This window comes from Cervus elaphus, chromosome 3 (assembly GCF_910594005.1).
Source record: "Cervus elaphus chromosome 3, mCerEla1.1, whole genome shotgun sequence".
NCBI classification, from domain to species: domain Eukaryota; kingdom Metazoa; phylum Chordata; class Mammalia; order Artiodactyla; family Cervidae; genus Cervus; species Cervus elaphus.
The window spans coordinates 55,108,418-55,123,634 of record NC_057817.1 but is presented as its reverse complement, the minus strand read 5'-3'; the positions used below and the strand labels follow the sequence as shown (position 1 = coordinate 55,123,634).

The 15,217-nt window shown below is 48.7% G+C and overlaps 1 protein-coding gene across 2 annotated transcripts; it reads right to left on the bottom strand.

Annotated features, from left to right (window-relative positions):
* Nucleotides 1-245: 245 nt before the first annotated feature.
* MMP19 (matrix metallopeptidase 19) lies at nucleotides 246-6,139 on the bottom strand. Of its 2 annotated transcripts, XM_043890606.1 has the most exons (10): nucleotides 5,903-6,139; nucleotides 5,521-5,606; nucleotides 4,519-4,649; nucleotides 4,065-4,280; nucleotides 3,343-3,588; nucleotides 2,646-2,774; nucleotides 1,684-1,848; nucleotides 1,396-1,523; nucleotides 894-1,197; nucleotides 749-828 (listed from the first exon to the last, which is right to left on the bottom strand). In XM_043890606.1, exons 1-10 carry the CDS (start codon nucleotides 5,990-5,992, stop codon nucleotides 749-751), a joined length of 1,575 nt encoding a protein of 524 aa, XP_043746541.1. In that variant the 5' UTR covers nucleotides 5,993-6,139. The 2 variants fall into 2 exon arrangements, with proteins under 2 accessions (XP_043746534.1, XP_043746541.1); XM_043890599.1 differs by having other exon boundaries at nucleotides 246-1,197; nucleotides 5,903-6,138.
* Between the last annotated feature and the right edge of the window lie 9,078 nt (nucleotides 6,140-15,217).

Below are 15,217 nucleotides of genomic sequence, written 5' to 3'. Positions count from 1 at the left end.
GGCACACACCAGAGGAAGAACCGTTCGGTCCTCTCTTACGAACACGGTACACGCGCGCACAGTCGCTCAGTTGTGTCCAACTCTTTGTGACCCCAAGGACTATAGTTCACCAGGCTCCTCTGTCCATGGGATTTCTCAGACAAGAATACTGGAGTGGGTTGCCATTTCCTCCTCCAGGGAATTGAAACTGTATCTCCTGCATTAGCAGGTAAATTCTTTACCACTGAGTCACCTGGGAAGCCCTGTGAAGATGGAGTTAAACTTTATTAAGCACAGATGTGCCAGGCACTTCACACACAGTATTTCATTTAATGGAACAACCCTGCGGGATTGGTGTTAACCTTATTTTTCAGATGGGAAACCTGAGGCTTAGTAAGGTTAATTATCTTGCCCAAAGTCATAAGCAAGTTGATGTGATTCTCAAGGAATCCAAAGCCATTGCTCATTTTACTGGCCATGCTGTTTCCGTGTTCTTTATCTAAGAAGAACAGGACCCAGGCATTCCCAGCTGTGGCCTGCTGTCAGCTAAACGCCTGATGGATGCCTTCTACCAATGTCCTCCAGAGAGAAAATGACACAGTTGGAAGTGCTATCTAGGATGGGGGAGAAATGGGTGGAGCTGGAGGCTGAGTTAGAGTCACTGACCAGGAGGGAAAGAGGACAGGGAGGTGGGGACTGGAGCTGGGTCATTTAGAGGCTCGAGGTCCATGCTTCATGCTTGTGCTGCAGCATACATTTGACTGAGGTCTCAGGCCTCTGAGAGAGTGACATTACCAGGGAATGAAAGGGTGCTGAAGTCTGTGACTGAGGGGATAACGTCCAAGATTGTATCTCTGGGTGAGCCGTCAGAGTTCAGGGTGTATCTGTGGCCCAAGGAAATGGTACTCAGTGTTATCCTGTGGCTGAAGGGTCTGTGCCTGTGACCGAGGAATCCGTGTCCCCATCTGAGGCGGTGGTGTTTGGGGGACGACAGTACACCCAGTCGTGGGCGATTTCTCTGGGAAAGCCTTTCTCTGCTCGAAGCTGCTGATTGAGGCGCCAGTACTGTTTGCCCTTGAAGAAGTAGACACGGCCATCCCGCCAGCTCATGGCGGCCGAGGGCTGGTCTGGCACTCCTGTAAACAATCCCTTGGTTGGTTTGGGGTAGCGGCTGAAGTCAGTAGTGGCCAGCTCATCCCACTGCCAGTATCCAGAGCCCTAGGTGTGGGGTAGGCAGCGAGAAGAGAAGGATGACGAGGGGGCTTAGGGACCACCCCCCCGCCCCGCCACCCCCACCAAGGTCTACTCTCAGCCCATGGCAGCTGCAGAACTTCCTTCCAGAGCAAGTCTTTGCTTTTCCATGGGAGGTAGCCCGCCTCCCCTACGAGGGATTTGCCCTTCCTTTGAGGGTTATACCTTAAAGAGGAACACCTTTTTGTTGACAGGCCAATAGAGAGCAGCATCCAGGTTGGGTCCTACCCTATTCAGCTTCTTGGGAAAGCCAGGAGACATCTTGAAATTAATGTAGCGCCACACCTTGTCTCCTGAGAGCATAGAAGGAAAGAACAAGTCACCTCTGTCCCCAGGTGATGACTGTCAGCTCCTCTGCTCCACCCTCTAGAAACTTCTCATCCCTCCCTCCTTTCATGGCGTCTCTAATCACAGGCCCTCCTCTGGTAGCACGCTGTAAACTAGTGCCCTTACCCTTAAAGAAGTGTATCCATTGGGTCCGAGGAGAGTAGACAGCTGCATCCAGGTTTCCTGGGAGCCCCTCCCAGAGGGCAGACACTTGGAACAAGGGACCCAATCCTGAATCTGTCACAGTCCACACATAATTTCCCTTGAAGGCGTAGGTCTTTCCTCGGGGCCCTAAGAGCAGGAGGTGTGTCAACAAGTCAAAAAGACAGGTATCGGGACTTCCCTACTGGTCCAGCAGTTAAGAATAAGCCTGCCAATGCGGGGGACACAGGTTTGATCCCTGTCCAGGGTGGTTCCACATGCCTCAGAGCAGCTAAGCCCATGTGCTACAACGACTGAGCCCATGGATTCTGGAACCCTTGAGCTACAACTAGACAGACCATGCACCTCAACAAATGATCCCACGTGATGAAACAAAGTCCTGAGGCCGCCAAATGATTTTTTTTTTTTTAAGACAGCGGTCAAATAAAGACTTCTGGGTATCTCAGGCAGGCTGACCCCCCAAATATTCATTCAACTTTCATTCAAGGAGAGGATTACTAAGGGCAGAGAAGTGTTCAGCCTCTCCTCTGTCATTCACAGTAAATCAGCCCTGTGGATAGCTGCTCCCACTTAGGGACCTCACCGTCTACTCCAGGTGGCTTCCAAGTTGTCCTTCCACGTGGGTATAACACCTTCTCTACAGACATTTGTCAAGACTGTTTTCTCCATCTTGCTGTATTTCCGGATGTGTTTGGTGGCTCTCACAGACCAACAACGGAGGTAATGTCCTGCCTGGCCCGTCTTGAATTTAGCTCTGAATCCTCCCTCCCCAGGCCACATACCTCCATCCATGGCCACTCACCCCTGCCTAGAATCTAACCTCCACTGATCACCCTGAGGTCCTATGTCACTCCCATTTGTCCAGGTCTCAAGGACAGCAGCCTGCCCCACTGCCTGCCCACAAGCCTGGAGGGAAAGAGTCTTACCCAGCATCACGGCATCCAGGTCGCCACTGCAGGGGTCTGGCATGGGACCAGGTTCTGTGGGCACCAGGGTTGTGGTGGGGAGTGCCGTGTCTTCCTCCTCCTCCTCCCCTATCTCGGGGCCCTTCTTGCCTGCAAGGTAACTAATACTGCTCAGGGAAAGAACTCAGAGCACTGGCCTCCCCACGCTCCTACTGTAAGTTAAGCTCAGAGGTCGCATAGAGAGGAAAATGAAAACCTGCAGAGCTTTCGTTGGCGGGAGGAAAGATCACATTGATACCAGCAGCAGACATGTTTTAGTTTTGAGAGGTACTAGGAAGGGAGAGAGGGGATTGCTGGAATGTTCATCGTTCATCCACTAGAGCAGGTGTCAGAGGAGAGAGGTCTGGAAGGAAGATTAGACCTGGAAGTGTCAGAGACAGCTCCTGGGAGATCCCTGGGGGCCTAGTGGTTAGGACTCCAGGCTTTCACTGCCTCAGCCAGGGTTCAGTCCCTGATTGGGGAACTGAGATACCACTAACCACGCAGTGAGGCCGAAACAAGAAAACCAACTCCTGAAAATGAAGAAGCCTGAATAACGGGGCAGGAGGAAGAGAAAGAAGCCAGGCCATTTCCCTCCATGAAGATTAGACCTGTGTCTTTATGCTTGAAGAGACACTGGTCAGACTAACCCTCGTGAGGACTAGGGGAAAGGACTAACCATAGAGAGCCTGGATCCCAGCCACATCATCAGGGTGCAGCTTGAAGTAGGGCCGGTAGCCAGCGTAGACAGGAGCCATGAGGGCCTGGGTGTATCGGGAGTGCCCCAGCCCCAGGGCATGGCCCAGTTCATGGGCTGCGATGATGCGCAGGTTCACCCCCCGGTAGGTCCCCTCAGTCCAGAGCTCATCTTCATCAAAGTGTACGCTGCCCAGCTCTGGGATGTCGGCATGGGCCAGGACCCGCCCTGGACAAGGCAAAGGTGGACAGGCAGGAGATCAGAGTCTCCTGGGGTGGAGCATCCCCTGCCTGTTACAAACTCGTTACTCTCGTCCCTTAAAATCCCCCCAAGCAGACGGACTATCTCTTGGACACCTCTCACTCCTTTCAGATTTCCCTGTCACCACCCCGATCTCTCACGGATGCCCATCGCTCTGTCCTGTTACCACCTAGTCACTCTGCTGTCTTTGGCCCTCCAGTCCTCCCTGGAGTATGCCTTGAGCAGAGGAACTTAAGCTAAGGAAGAAGGCATAAGCTTCAAAGAAACAGGCCTGCTGAGGCCCCAGGGAGATGACATGTTGCTCCCCAAGGGAATATGAGAAGGTGGTTGGAGAGTGTGGATGCAGTTGAGCATAGGGGGGCGGCCTGACATTAAGTTTCCAGAGTCACTGGCTCAAGGAGACAGAGGTCTGTGAGGTGGGAGAGCTGCGAGCTGGTGCCTACCCGGCCCGTCAAAGGAATTGGAGCAGTACGGGCTATGGCGGCCATGGAAGGAAAGGCGGATATCTGCCCAGCCAGCCTTCACCTCGCGGAAGGTCAAGGGAGCCACATTGCTCCAGTACTGGAAGGCTTGAAGCAGGGCTGCCCGGGCTGTGTAGGATGGTAGGGTGGACGGTAGGTTCAAGATGCGGAAGGTCAGATGCTTCTTTCTCCAGCGGCCTGGTTATTGAACCAAAAAGTAGATTAGAAGCACAGAAACCTTTGCCAGCTCTGGACAGCTCCCCTGAGCGTGGGCACTCACTCAGCAAAGCCAAGAAACAGCACTTCCAGGCAAGTGGTGATCAGTCAATTACCAGATTACCATCCATTCAATGATGAGCTGGTCCAGGCTGTCCCAATGTCACCTCTGCTCCAGAGTCATGACCGCCCCCCCCACCTTCCCAGGCTCAGTTCTCACCCAGCAGCAGGTATTTAAGGGTCTTCTGGTTGAAGGGGTCCTCCAGGCCACAGCGGGGCTGCCTCATACGGGCACTTGTGGCATCATCCAGCCGACCTGAGACCGGCAGTTCAGATGCTTCCTGAAAAGCTCTGGGAAGAGGGAGAGGGATGGGCCAGCAGGACAGGGGCATCTGGAACAACTGAGCAATCGGGATAGCTCTTTGGTCCCCTTTGGCCCGACGTAATGACAGAGACTGGCGGAAAAGCTCTGGAGGCAACGGGATCGCTCCAGGATCCAGTCCTCGTAATCCGGCCTTCCTCTTCTGTTCTGCATAGATGGCAATACCCCAGCCTCACCTCCCTGTGTTCACGCTCTTATTTGGATAAAGTGCTCCCTGGCGTTGCCTTCTTCCTCTACTGCAATCTCGAGCCTCCTCCTGCCCTGGGAAGCTCCTACTCCTTCTCTGAGACTCCCTCACCACTGCCACCACCCGAGGGCCCATCCTCCCTCTGCTTTCTCCCCTCCTGGCTGGACACCCCGTCCCCGGTCCAGCCTGCCTGCTCTGGGGCGATTTCATCCATCAGGCACCACAAGTATTGTGGCTTTTCCATGGACTGGGAACATATCTGAGAAACGACCCATTAGACCCAAAATATGAAAAGAAAACTTCAAAACAGAAAGAAATAAATGCTGGATTAAATGTCTTTGAAAGGCAACATCATGTCAACAACTCAGCTCCAACTTATATAAATTATACCGCCTGTAGGACATGGCCAAATAATAGTATTTTGGATATAATGTGGGATGGAGCCTCCAAAGAAGTGCTTAGGGCCTAGGAAGATCCAACAACTGTGCCCTCATCCTTGACTCCCCCTCTGACCCCAGGTCCCACCACGCATTCCCTGGATCCCCGAAATACATGTGAGGCAGGCAGAGGTGGGCCTGGGGAATGGAAGAGGTGAGAAGAGAAAAGGATCTCGTGAACTTGACCCTGAAAGCATGCACCTTACAACCTCTCACCTCAGCGCCTCTATGATATCTTCAGGCCTGAAGTTGTCAGGTCCTTCTAGAGGCTTCTGTAGGTAACCATACTGCAACAAGTAATCCTATGATGAGGGTAGGGGTCAACAGATAACATCAAAAGGGGATTAGTCTCTGGGTGAAGCTTCTACATGACCTAACAGCCCATTAGGATAGGAGGGGACAGATGTGGAAGGACTGAAGGAGAGGCATCTTAGGAGAGTATGAGGGGAGGGAGTAGGGATGGGTAGGGGTGGATCATGGATTAGAGGAGCGAAGGGCAGGGCAGGCAGTTGTAGGTCAAGGGGCAGCTTGGATGGGACTAAGGAGCAGTTCCTCCATCCCTCCCCCAGCCTGGGTCTGGCTTTCCCAGGAGACTCACCACAGCTGCCTCCTTCTCTCCGGGCCCCACAACCTGGCATGAGACAGTCAGCGGGAGTAGGAAGCCCAACCACAGCCGCTGCCAGTCCATGGTCCCACCAGGCAAGAGCTTCAGAATTTGTGCCCTCTGCTCTGAGAATCCTGGGAGCCTGAGGGAGCAGGGCTAGGTGTGGGGCGGGGGTGGGAAGGTCTTCCCTCCAGTTCTTTTCACTCTCCAGTCTCTGGTCCTCTTTATAAAGCTTCAAGGGAGGGAAATTGGGGGGAGTGTCAGTAGGAGGTGACTCAGCCCAGAGATGTGTTGCAATTCACCATTAACCCCTGCCCTGCCAGAGAGCGGAAGTCAAGAAGAGCCTCCAACCCAGCCCCCAGGGTCCTCTGCTGGACTCAGAAAGACTTCCCATGTTGTCCTGGAGGTGGGCATCCTGCCGGGATCAGAAGCAGAATATCTGCCAAGACTAGGAATAGGGACCAGAGCATCCTCTGAAGTTGGGCATTTCTGTGACCCAGGGACCACTGGGCAATAAACCCCTTATCTGTAACTTTCACATCTCCCTGTTTGCACTAGGACAGGAGAAATAAAACTAAGAGGTAGGAAGCAAATTGCTTAGGTGCTTGGGTTGCAGATGAAAGAACGAAGGGTGAGATCTCAGTTTCTTTGCATCTAAGACCAAGCTGAGAATTCAAATGATCTTGAAGCCTACTTGTGTCTGCCTCAATAAAAAGTCATTATTTCAAGCCCTTGATGAGTCTGGAATGTGTGGGTGGGGGTGGAGGTTATCTAGGAAAGGAAGAAGTAAAGTCTAGAGCCTGCCCACAGGGAGGTCTGAGACACCCTGCCTGCAGACAGGGTGAGACCAATTCAAATATCTGAAATGCGGGGAACCAGGATGTCAGGCAGGAGGTGCCCCATCCTGAGGGTCATGAGGCCGTGGGAAGGTTCGCAGAGAAGGCTGGCTGTGAGTTGGATGGGGTCAAAGAGTCCTGAGGAGCAGGGACAGTGCAGGTCTTGAGTAAAAGCGCAGAGCAAAGTCCGTCGGGCTCAGTGAGCGGCTCTAAGGGTCATTGACCACTGAGTCCCAAGTGCCCCTTCCAGGCTAGCTCAGTGCTTCTGGTGGTGCTTAATAAATGCTTGTCAGACGAATGACCAGGGTGGAAGAGACTGGGAGTTTAGAGAGGGTCTTCAGTGCTATTTAACATAGAAGAGAAAAACTTACATTAGGAAAACCTACTTTAAAAAAAAAAAAGAAAGAAAAACCTGCTTTGGACCCACCAAGGTTACATGACTTTTCTGCACTGTTAACCTTCACTGCAACAGAATGAGAAGGAAAAAACCACTTTGTGTCAGGCAATGTCTGTGTTCTGCTGTGCTAAGATGCTTCAGTTGTGTCCAACTCTGTGCGACTGTAGCCCACCGGGCTGCTCTGTCCGTGGGATTCTCCAGGCAGGAACACTGCCTTCTCCAGGGAATCTTCCCCACCCAGGGATCAAACCTGCATCTTCTGCAGCTCCTGCATTGCAGGTGGATCCTTCACTGCTTGACCCACCAGGGGAGCTTTCCATTTCTATATTATTCCATTTAATTCTCACTGTCCTCCTATGAGGGAATAATTATTCTGGCAATTTTTTTTTGTCTTTCCTATGGCTTTTTTACATTGACATGAATCAGCCATGGGTGTACATGTGTTCCCCACCCTGAAGCCCCCTCCCACTTCCCTCCCCATCCCATCCCTCAGGGTCATCCCAGTGCACCAGCCCCGAGCACCCTGTCTCATGCATTGAACCTGGACTGATGATCTATTTCACATATGGTAATATACATGTTTCAATGCTGTTCTCTCAAATCATCCCACCCTCGCCTCCTCCCACAGAGTCCAAAAGTCTGTGCTTTACATCTGTGTCTCTTTTGCTACCTCGAATATACAGTCATCATTACCATCTTTCTAAATTCCATATACATGCGTTAATGTACTATATTGGTGTTTTTCTTTCTGACTCACTTCACTCTGTATAATAGGCTCCAGTTTCACCCACCTCATTAGAACTGATTCAAATGCATTCTTTTTAATAGCTGAGTAATATTCCATCATGTATATGTACCACAGCTTTCTTACCCATTCGTCTGGCGATGGACATCTAGGTTGCTTCCATGCCCTGTCTACTGTAAACAGTGCTGTGATGAACGTGGGGGTGCACGTGTCTCTTTCAGTTCTGGTTTCCTCGGTGTGTACGTCTGGCCATTTTTTAAGAGAGGAAACGGAGAACCAAGGACATGGAGCTCCTAACCGGCCTGGCGTATGTTCAGCCCCTCCTGCCGACTCGTACCCTGCGTCTCTCCAAGCACCAGGCTGCCTCTTGGAGCCTTTTTCTGGGAGTGGTGAGGAGCCCCTGCAGTCTCCACCGTCACGCGTGCATCACACGTTTATATGCCACTCACATGCACAAGGAAGTAGGGACGGAAGTGAGGGAAAGGGTTACTGAACTCATGTTCTCAGTGGGATGCCAGTTCTGAGCCCTTCCCCACACCCCAGGCTGAAAGACTGGCAGGCCACTGGAGAACCCTTCACCCCCCAGGAGAGAGGAGGGGGATCCTCCTGATTCATCATTGCCCTCAATGATGCTGGGCGTCTTGACCCACTCAGCGCTCAACTGGATCACAGTCAAGTGACTAAGTCTCAAGTGACTGGTCAGGCAAGCAAGGACAGAGCCACCAGCTGATGAGCGACAGAAGCCAGGAGTGAGGCCGCGATCAGGGCTGGTGCCCCCAGGAAATGAGAGGGCTTGGGAACCAGCCCCCTGCAGGGCTTCTCTCAGCCCTGCCCTTCTCTTCCTCTTTCCATCACCGCTCAATCCCTCTTCTTTTGAGAATAGGACATGGGCCAATTGAAAATTATGTATTTTTTTCTGATTAAAGTCTTCTCTATTTTTTTTTCTGAATAAGTTATCCATTGCTCATTACAGTAAATTTGGAAAATACCAAAATGAGCAAGGAAGAGAATGAAAACCACCAGTAAATTCTACCCAAAAGAGAACCACTAGCAACATTTTGATGCAGTTACTTGAACCTGTCTGTGGCTCTGAGCTCAGCTCCAGCCTTGTCCACGCCAGCCTCAGGCCCTGGGTGGGTGGAATGAACTCGAAAGTGACAGGAAGTAGTGAAGTTAGTGGGGGAGGGACAGGAGCTTTGCGGGCTGTGGAGAGAGGGAAAGGAGTAAAGTAAAAAGAATGTGATGGCAGATTACTCCCTCCCTTTAGACACCTCATAGAGGAAAAAAAATAGTGGGAGTTGGGGAAGGATGTTTAAGAGTGTCTGTTACCGTGTTTGTGAGAGAGAGAGTTTTTGATGATGCTGTTTAGTAACAAAGTTGTGTCCGACTCTTGCGATGCTCAGGGTTACAGCCCGCCAGGTCCTCTGTCCGTGGGATTTCCCAGGCAGGAATACTGGAGTGGGTTGCCATTTCCTTCTCCAGAGAATCTTCCCAATTCAGGAACTGAACCCCTATCTCCTGCGTCTCCTGCATTGGCAGGCGGATTCTTCACCACTGAGCCATTCAGGGATGCCCAGGAGATATGGTGGTTATTATACAAGGTACAGTGTGGACATTCACTCTGGCCCTGGAAGTCCATGGCGGGTGGAGTCACATTCTAGACACTAAGGAGCCAGAGAGAGAACAGAGAGGGAAACTGTAAAAGCTGCCAAATGGTTTATTTCATTAAAATCTTGACAACATCCCTATGGGCTGGCATTATCACTTTCTACAGAAAAGGGAGGGCTTCCACATGGCTCAGCTGCAAGAATTCACTGCAAGAATCTTCTTGCAGTGCAAGAGATACAGGAAGCGCGGGTTTGCACCATGGGTCAGGAAGGTCCCCTGGAGGAGGAAACGGCAACCCACTCCGGTGTTCTTGCCTGGAGAATCCCATGGACAGAGGAGCCTGGTGGGCTACCGTCCACGAGGTGGCAAAGAGTTGGACATGACTGAGCACAAGAGATCACAGAAAAGGGAACTGAGTCTCCAACGGGTCATTTCAGGTCACACAGCTTGGAAGCAACAGAACCTCAGGCGCAAGCCATGATCTTTGCAGTCTCTCAAGAGTTTCCAGGGGCACCCAAACAAACTCCCCAAAGGCAGGAGCTGCAGACTGGATGTGTACGCAGGGCTGCATGACTAACTGTTCCCATAATGGCATCAAGACCTCCCTGCCGCCAGTTCCTGCCTCTAAACCGTGCTGACTCAGCTCTTTTTCCCTCCAAATTTGTCATCACTCACTGGGGGACATGTGGGAATGTGTGTGATGGGTTAGGACATGCGGTCTGCCTGACCCAAAAAGAAAACTTGAGTCTGAAAGAACTCCTGGTTCTTTGGCTGGCTTGCTCCCATCCTACAAACTGGTTTCCCTCTCTGCTGAAGGACTGTAGAGTTTGTATAGAAGTATTGTTTAAGTTAAAATATTTTAAATAGTAGGAGCAGGAAGTAGGTTAAGACTCTGAGAGTATTCTTTAATGTTCAGGGTCCAGGGGGCTGTGGGTGGAAGGCAAACATTGTTAGAGGTCTCTAAGCCCAGAAGAAGCCAGTCTCTAAAACATCCCCACCCCTCTTTGACAATATCCTTCCCTGAAGGGGGTGACTTGGAAGGCTGGACATCCTAGTATATAAGGGGCAAGTCCAGAGTCTGAAACTGGAGGTGAGAAAAATGGAGGGTGTAACCAAGTTAGGACTGGCCTAGACACTGCTCTTGATCTAGAGAAACGTGGGGAAAATAGTGTTAGCCTCTGGCCTGTTTTCTCCTCGGAGACCTGAGGGAGTCAGGAGAGAGGGAAGTTTCCCTGGCTAAATGGGATGGATTTCTCGCCAAGCCGTTACCTTGGAAACCTCTGTTTTTAAGAGGACGCCCCCTCCCCTTCCACACACACACTCCTGTAATTAGTCATGAGTTCCTAGAAGCCAGATGGGAACCGATTTGCCAGGATTGTGCACAGCTGGATCTGGTTAGTAACTGGGAAGTAGGAGGGGCTTGGGGATGGCTCAGGCCTGGCCGGTGTATTCTGTTCCCAGGATGCCCCCAAATTCCTCAACCTCCATTACAAACACTTTTTGGCATTCCCTCCTGCTGCTTCTTGAACAGCCCCATAGACACTAGCTTGAACTGCTTCATTTGATAGGATGTCAGACCCAAACCCCTCAGTTCTTCAGTTCCTGTCAAACATTGGGGAGATCAAGATCTTCTCCCCTTCTCCAATTCACAGACATAGGTATTATCCCATGGGACTCCCCTGGAGATGCTGGAGGCTTCTGCTGGCCTGGCTGGTGGTTCCACTACCCAGCACAAAGCTGAAGGGATGCATGAAGGGGTAAATTCTAGCATCTGGAATAGGAGGGGAGGAAAAGAATGAGTTTAAGTGTTCTTTCAGCATCGGGAATGACAGAAATGACTTTTGCTCCTTCTGGGAACATCAGCCTTTTTCTTAATAAACAGCAGCCTTTTTAACAAAACTCAATTTTTTTTTTTTTGAGTTTTGAGTTTTTCCAAATGAAGTGGGATGTCGGGGAGCACTTTGACCTCCTGTTCTCACTCCATGACCGCAGGAAACAGATCTGTCTTCTTGTCTGGGGACGGTCATGGGCCTAGAAATTCCATGTTTGGCCCCCTTTGGTGTTCGCAAAGTGTTCGAAAGGGGGTTAGCCAGGGAAGGAGATCAGCTTCCCCTTTTGAAGAGGGTAGTAACTAGATGAGCGAGGGAGACCTTGGAAAAGACCCAAGTTTCTGTTTTCCGCCAGGTCAGCAACGCTGAGGAGAGGGCTATTGCAGTGAGAAGGCTGTGCTTGACCTCAGGGTGGGGCTATGTAGGAAGAGCCTTCTCCTCTGCATCCTCTTTTTTGCCCCTTGCTTAAGGGTAGTGGGTGTTCACCACTGTAGTTTTATGTATATTTATTTATTAGCTGAGGCATGTGGGATCTAGTTCCCTGACTAGGAACGGAACCTGGGGCCCCTGCATCGAGAGCACAGAGTCTCAGCCACTGGACCGCCAGGGAAGTCCCCCAGCTGCGCAGTTTTGCTTTTGCCTTTTAGTGCTTTCATTAATTTGACAACGGGGGACCCGCCGGACACTGTACAAGTGTATCCTGCGCAGAGTGAGGAAGAAAGAGCTATAGAGGGTTTTAAAGTGACAGAGACACAATTCCCATCTGAGTTGGAGCTGCCAGCCGCTTTGGCATAGTGAGCACTGCCCCTCAGCTGTGAAAGAAGTTTTGGAAAAGGGAAATGGGAAAAAACAGCAGAGGAAGAAGACCACTGACCCTAAGGAAGACTGTATTCTCAGATTTTTTTTTATCTAGAAGCGATTACTAAGTATGTGTGCTGTGCTTGCCTGTTGCCCATTTTTTTTTTTTTTTTTTTTACTCTTTGTGACGCCATGGACTGTAGCCGGCCAGGCTCCTCTGTCCATGGAATTCTCCAGGCAAGGATACTGGAGTGGGTTGCCATTTCCTTCTCCACCTGTTGCCCATTTTTGTAAGACCTTAGTGTGTGTGGATGTGTTATTACAAGAACGTATTGTAAAAAAAAATTGAAATGTGACATAATTATCTGCCTACTTGCAAAAAGGAAGCCAGATATTGATGGGCTAGAATCACACTGAGAGGAAAGAATAGAGAGACCTTTGAGAACCAGAAAGATCACTGGCCACAAAGCGTAGCTGGAAACGGACCAGGGTGGCCATGGTGATCAGTAAGCTCAGAAAGAACTGGCTGGCAAGGTGTGATCCCTCTGCTGTGAGGCCAGTGCTGGAGAGCAGTGGCCAGAAGAGTGTGAAAGAGAAGAAGGAGAAAAGGGCAAGTGGGTCAGGGAGCTGAGAGAGCGCGTGAAAGCCAAACCCAGCGTGGATGGAGTTTATGTTATTGACAGCAAATTGAAAGCGGCTTTTCTGACTGGACAAATATAACGGATGAGCATTCATCTCTCACACATTACTTTGCTTACCGACTCTATCAGTGCTTTTCAAACTTTTCTGCCAAAATTCCCTAGCTAGAGCATGAAAATAAATGTGCAGAGGGTAGAAGTGTATGCAGGTGACTGGTGTTTCCCTCCTCAGGGCGTTTGTCTGTCTCATGATTTCTCCTTCTCTGTCCCCCTTCCACGGGGTCAGATGGGTGGCTTCCAGCAGCTATGTTTATGCTAGGTAAAACTAAATATAGAATTATACGTTGATAGTTTTTTGGGGGAGGTACTTAAAACTGTCTTCTAATCTCCAAAATTTCTCGTGAGAAATCCATGGTAATTCAAATCACTGATCCCTGTATGGTAACCTGTCATTTTTCTCAAACTACTTTCAAGATTGGCTCAATTTTTTGGTTTTTAACAGTGTGACTATGATGTGCTTAAATGTGGTGTGTTGAGCTACTTTGTTAATTTTTACTTAATTTTATCTATTTTTATGGAGGTATAGATGATTTATAGTGTCATATATTTCATGTGTATAACATAATGATTCACAATTTTTAAAGCTTAAGCTCTATTTATAGTTATTATTAGATATTGTTTATATCTCTGTGCTATGCTGTATATCCTTATAGCTTATTTATTTTATATAAGGTAATTTGTACCTCTTCATCCCCATCCCTATCTTGTCCCCCTTCTTCCCACTCTCCTCTTGTAACCACTGGTTTGTTCGCTATATCTGTGAGTCTGTTTCTTCTTTGCTATATTCATTGGTTTTGCTTTTTTTAGATTCCATATGTAAGCGATACCATACAGTATTTCTTTCTTGGTCTGGTTTATTTCACTTAGTATAATACCCTCCAAGTCCACCTACGTTGTTGCTAATGGCAATTTTCTTTTTTAAGGCTGAGTAGTATTCAATTGTGTGTGTATCTCATATCTTCTTTATCTGTTCATCTGTTAATCAACCCTTAAGTTGCTTCCACATCTTGACTATGGTAAATAGTACTGCTATGAACATTGGGGTGCATATATTTTTTTGGATATTATACTCAAGAGTGGAATTGCTGGCTCATATGATAGTTCTATTTTTAGTTTTTGTGGAATCTCCATGATGTTAGTCCACATTGGCTCTACCAATTTACATTTCCTATAACAGTTGTGGAGCACCTTTGATCTGAAAATTTCTGACTTTCACCAAATTTGGAAAGTGTTCAAACATTATTTCTCCACAGAGTTTTTTATCCCATTCTCTCCTCTCTTTCTGTGACTCCAATTACATATATGTATATTAGATTTCTGATATTATAAGTTTCTCAGGTTCTGTTCACATTTTTCAACCTTTTCTTTTTCTCTATAATCTTCAGACTGAATCATTTCTATTAATCTGTCTTCAAGTTCACCACCTTTTTCCTATCTCTAAAGTGCCATTAAGTTCATTCAATACTTTTAAATTTTCAGATACTCTATTTTTCAGTTCTAGAACTTTCATTTGGCTCTTTTTTATAGTTTCTAGCCTTTTAAAAAAATAATTAAGCTACAGTGGTGATCATTTTGTAACATATAGAACCATGGAATAACTATTTTGTGCAACTGGAACTGACATAGTGCTGTAGGTCAATTATACTTCCACTTTAAAAAAAAGAATTAGGGGATTTCCCTGGTGGTCTAGTGGTTAGAATTCCAGGTTTTCACTGCCACAGCCTGGGTTCAATCTCTGGTCTGGGAACTAAGATCCTGTGAGCTGCATAGTGTGGGGGGAAAAGAATTAAGCTATAAACATTAACAAGCAGTGGATCATAACAGAGCTAGGCAAAGGCATCCATTTAAGAAATAAAATAGTTCCAAGTCTAGACAAAAGAAAGAAAGAAAATGCAGAAGGAAAGAAAGGAAGGAAGGAACAAGAGGAAAGAAAAATCAGGCCAATTAAGAGGAGTTTTGTTAGTCATGGAGGCATCAAAAAGCAGTCACAGAAGCAAACTTTGGCAATGGCCGTCCAAGCACTGTGTTGAGAAAGTGAATCTTGGCAGTGGATTTGAGCATTCAGGCGGTCTGCGAGGCTCTTCCTGCTGTGACAGTGAGTGGATCACACGGTGCAGTCTGCCTTCAGTGTTTCTACTAGTATAATTTACTTTTCAGATCTCAATTTCCAACCTGAATCCCTGGAACCTAGGAATATTACCTTACATGGCAAAAACAAAAAGTGAGGGAGGGCTTGGCAGATGTGCTTAAGGATTTTGAGATGAGGCGATTATTTTGGATTATCTAAGTGAACACTAAATGTAACCAAAGGATCCCTCACAAAAAGAGAGAAAGGCAAATTTCACATGCAAAGATGAGAAGACAGCGTGAAGATGGAGACGGAGACTGGAGTGACGCT

Coding starts and splice junctions, on each gene's coding strand:
- MMP19 (XM_043890606.1), bottom strand. CDS start 5,992: ATGGACTGGCAGCGGCTGTGGTTGGGCTTCCTACTCCCGCTGACTGTC. Junction 2,775..3,342: donor TGGGATCCAGGCTCTCTATG/GTTAGTCCTTTC, acceptor GTTACCTTGCAG/GCAAGAAGGGCCCCGAGATA. Junction 1,524..1,683: donor ATGGATACACTTCTTTAAGG/GTAAGGGCACTA, acceptor CTATGCTCTCAG/GAGACAAGGTGTGGCGCTAC.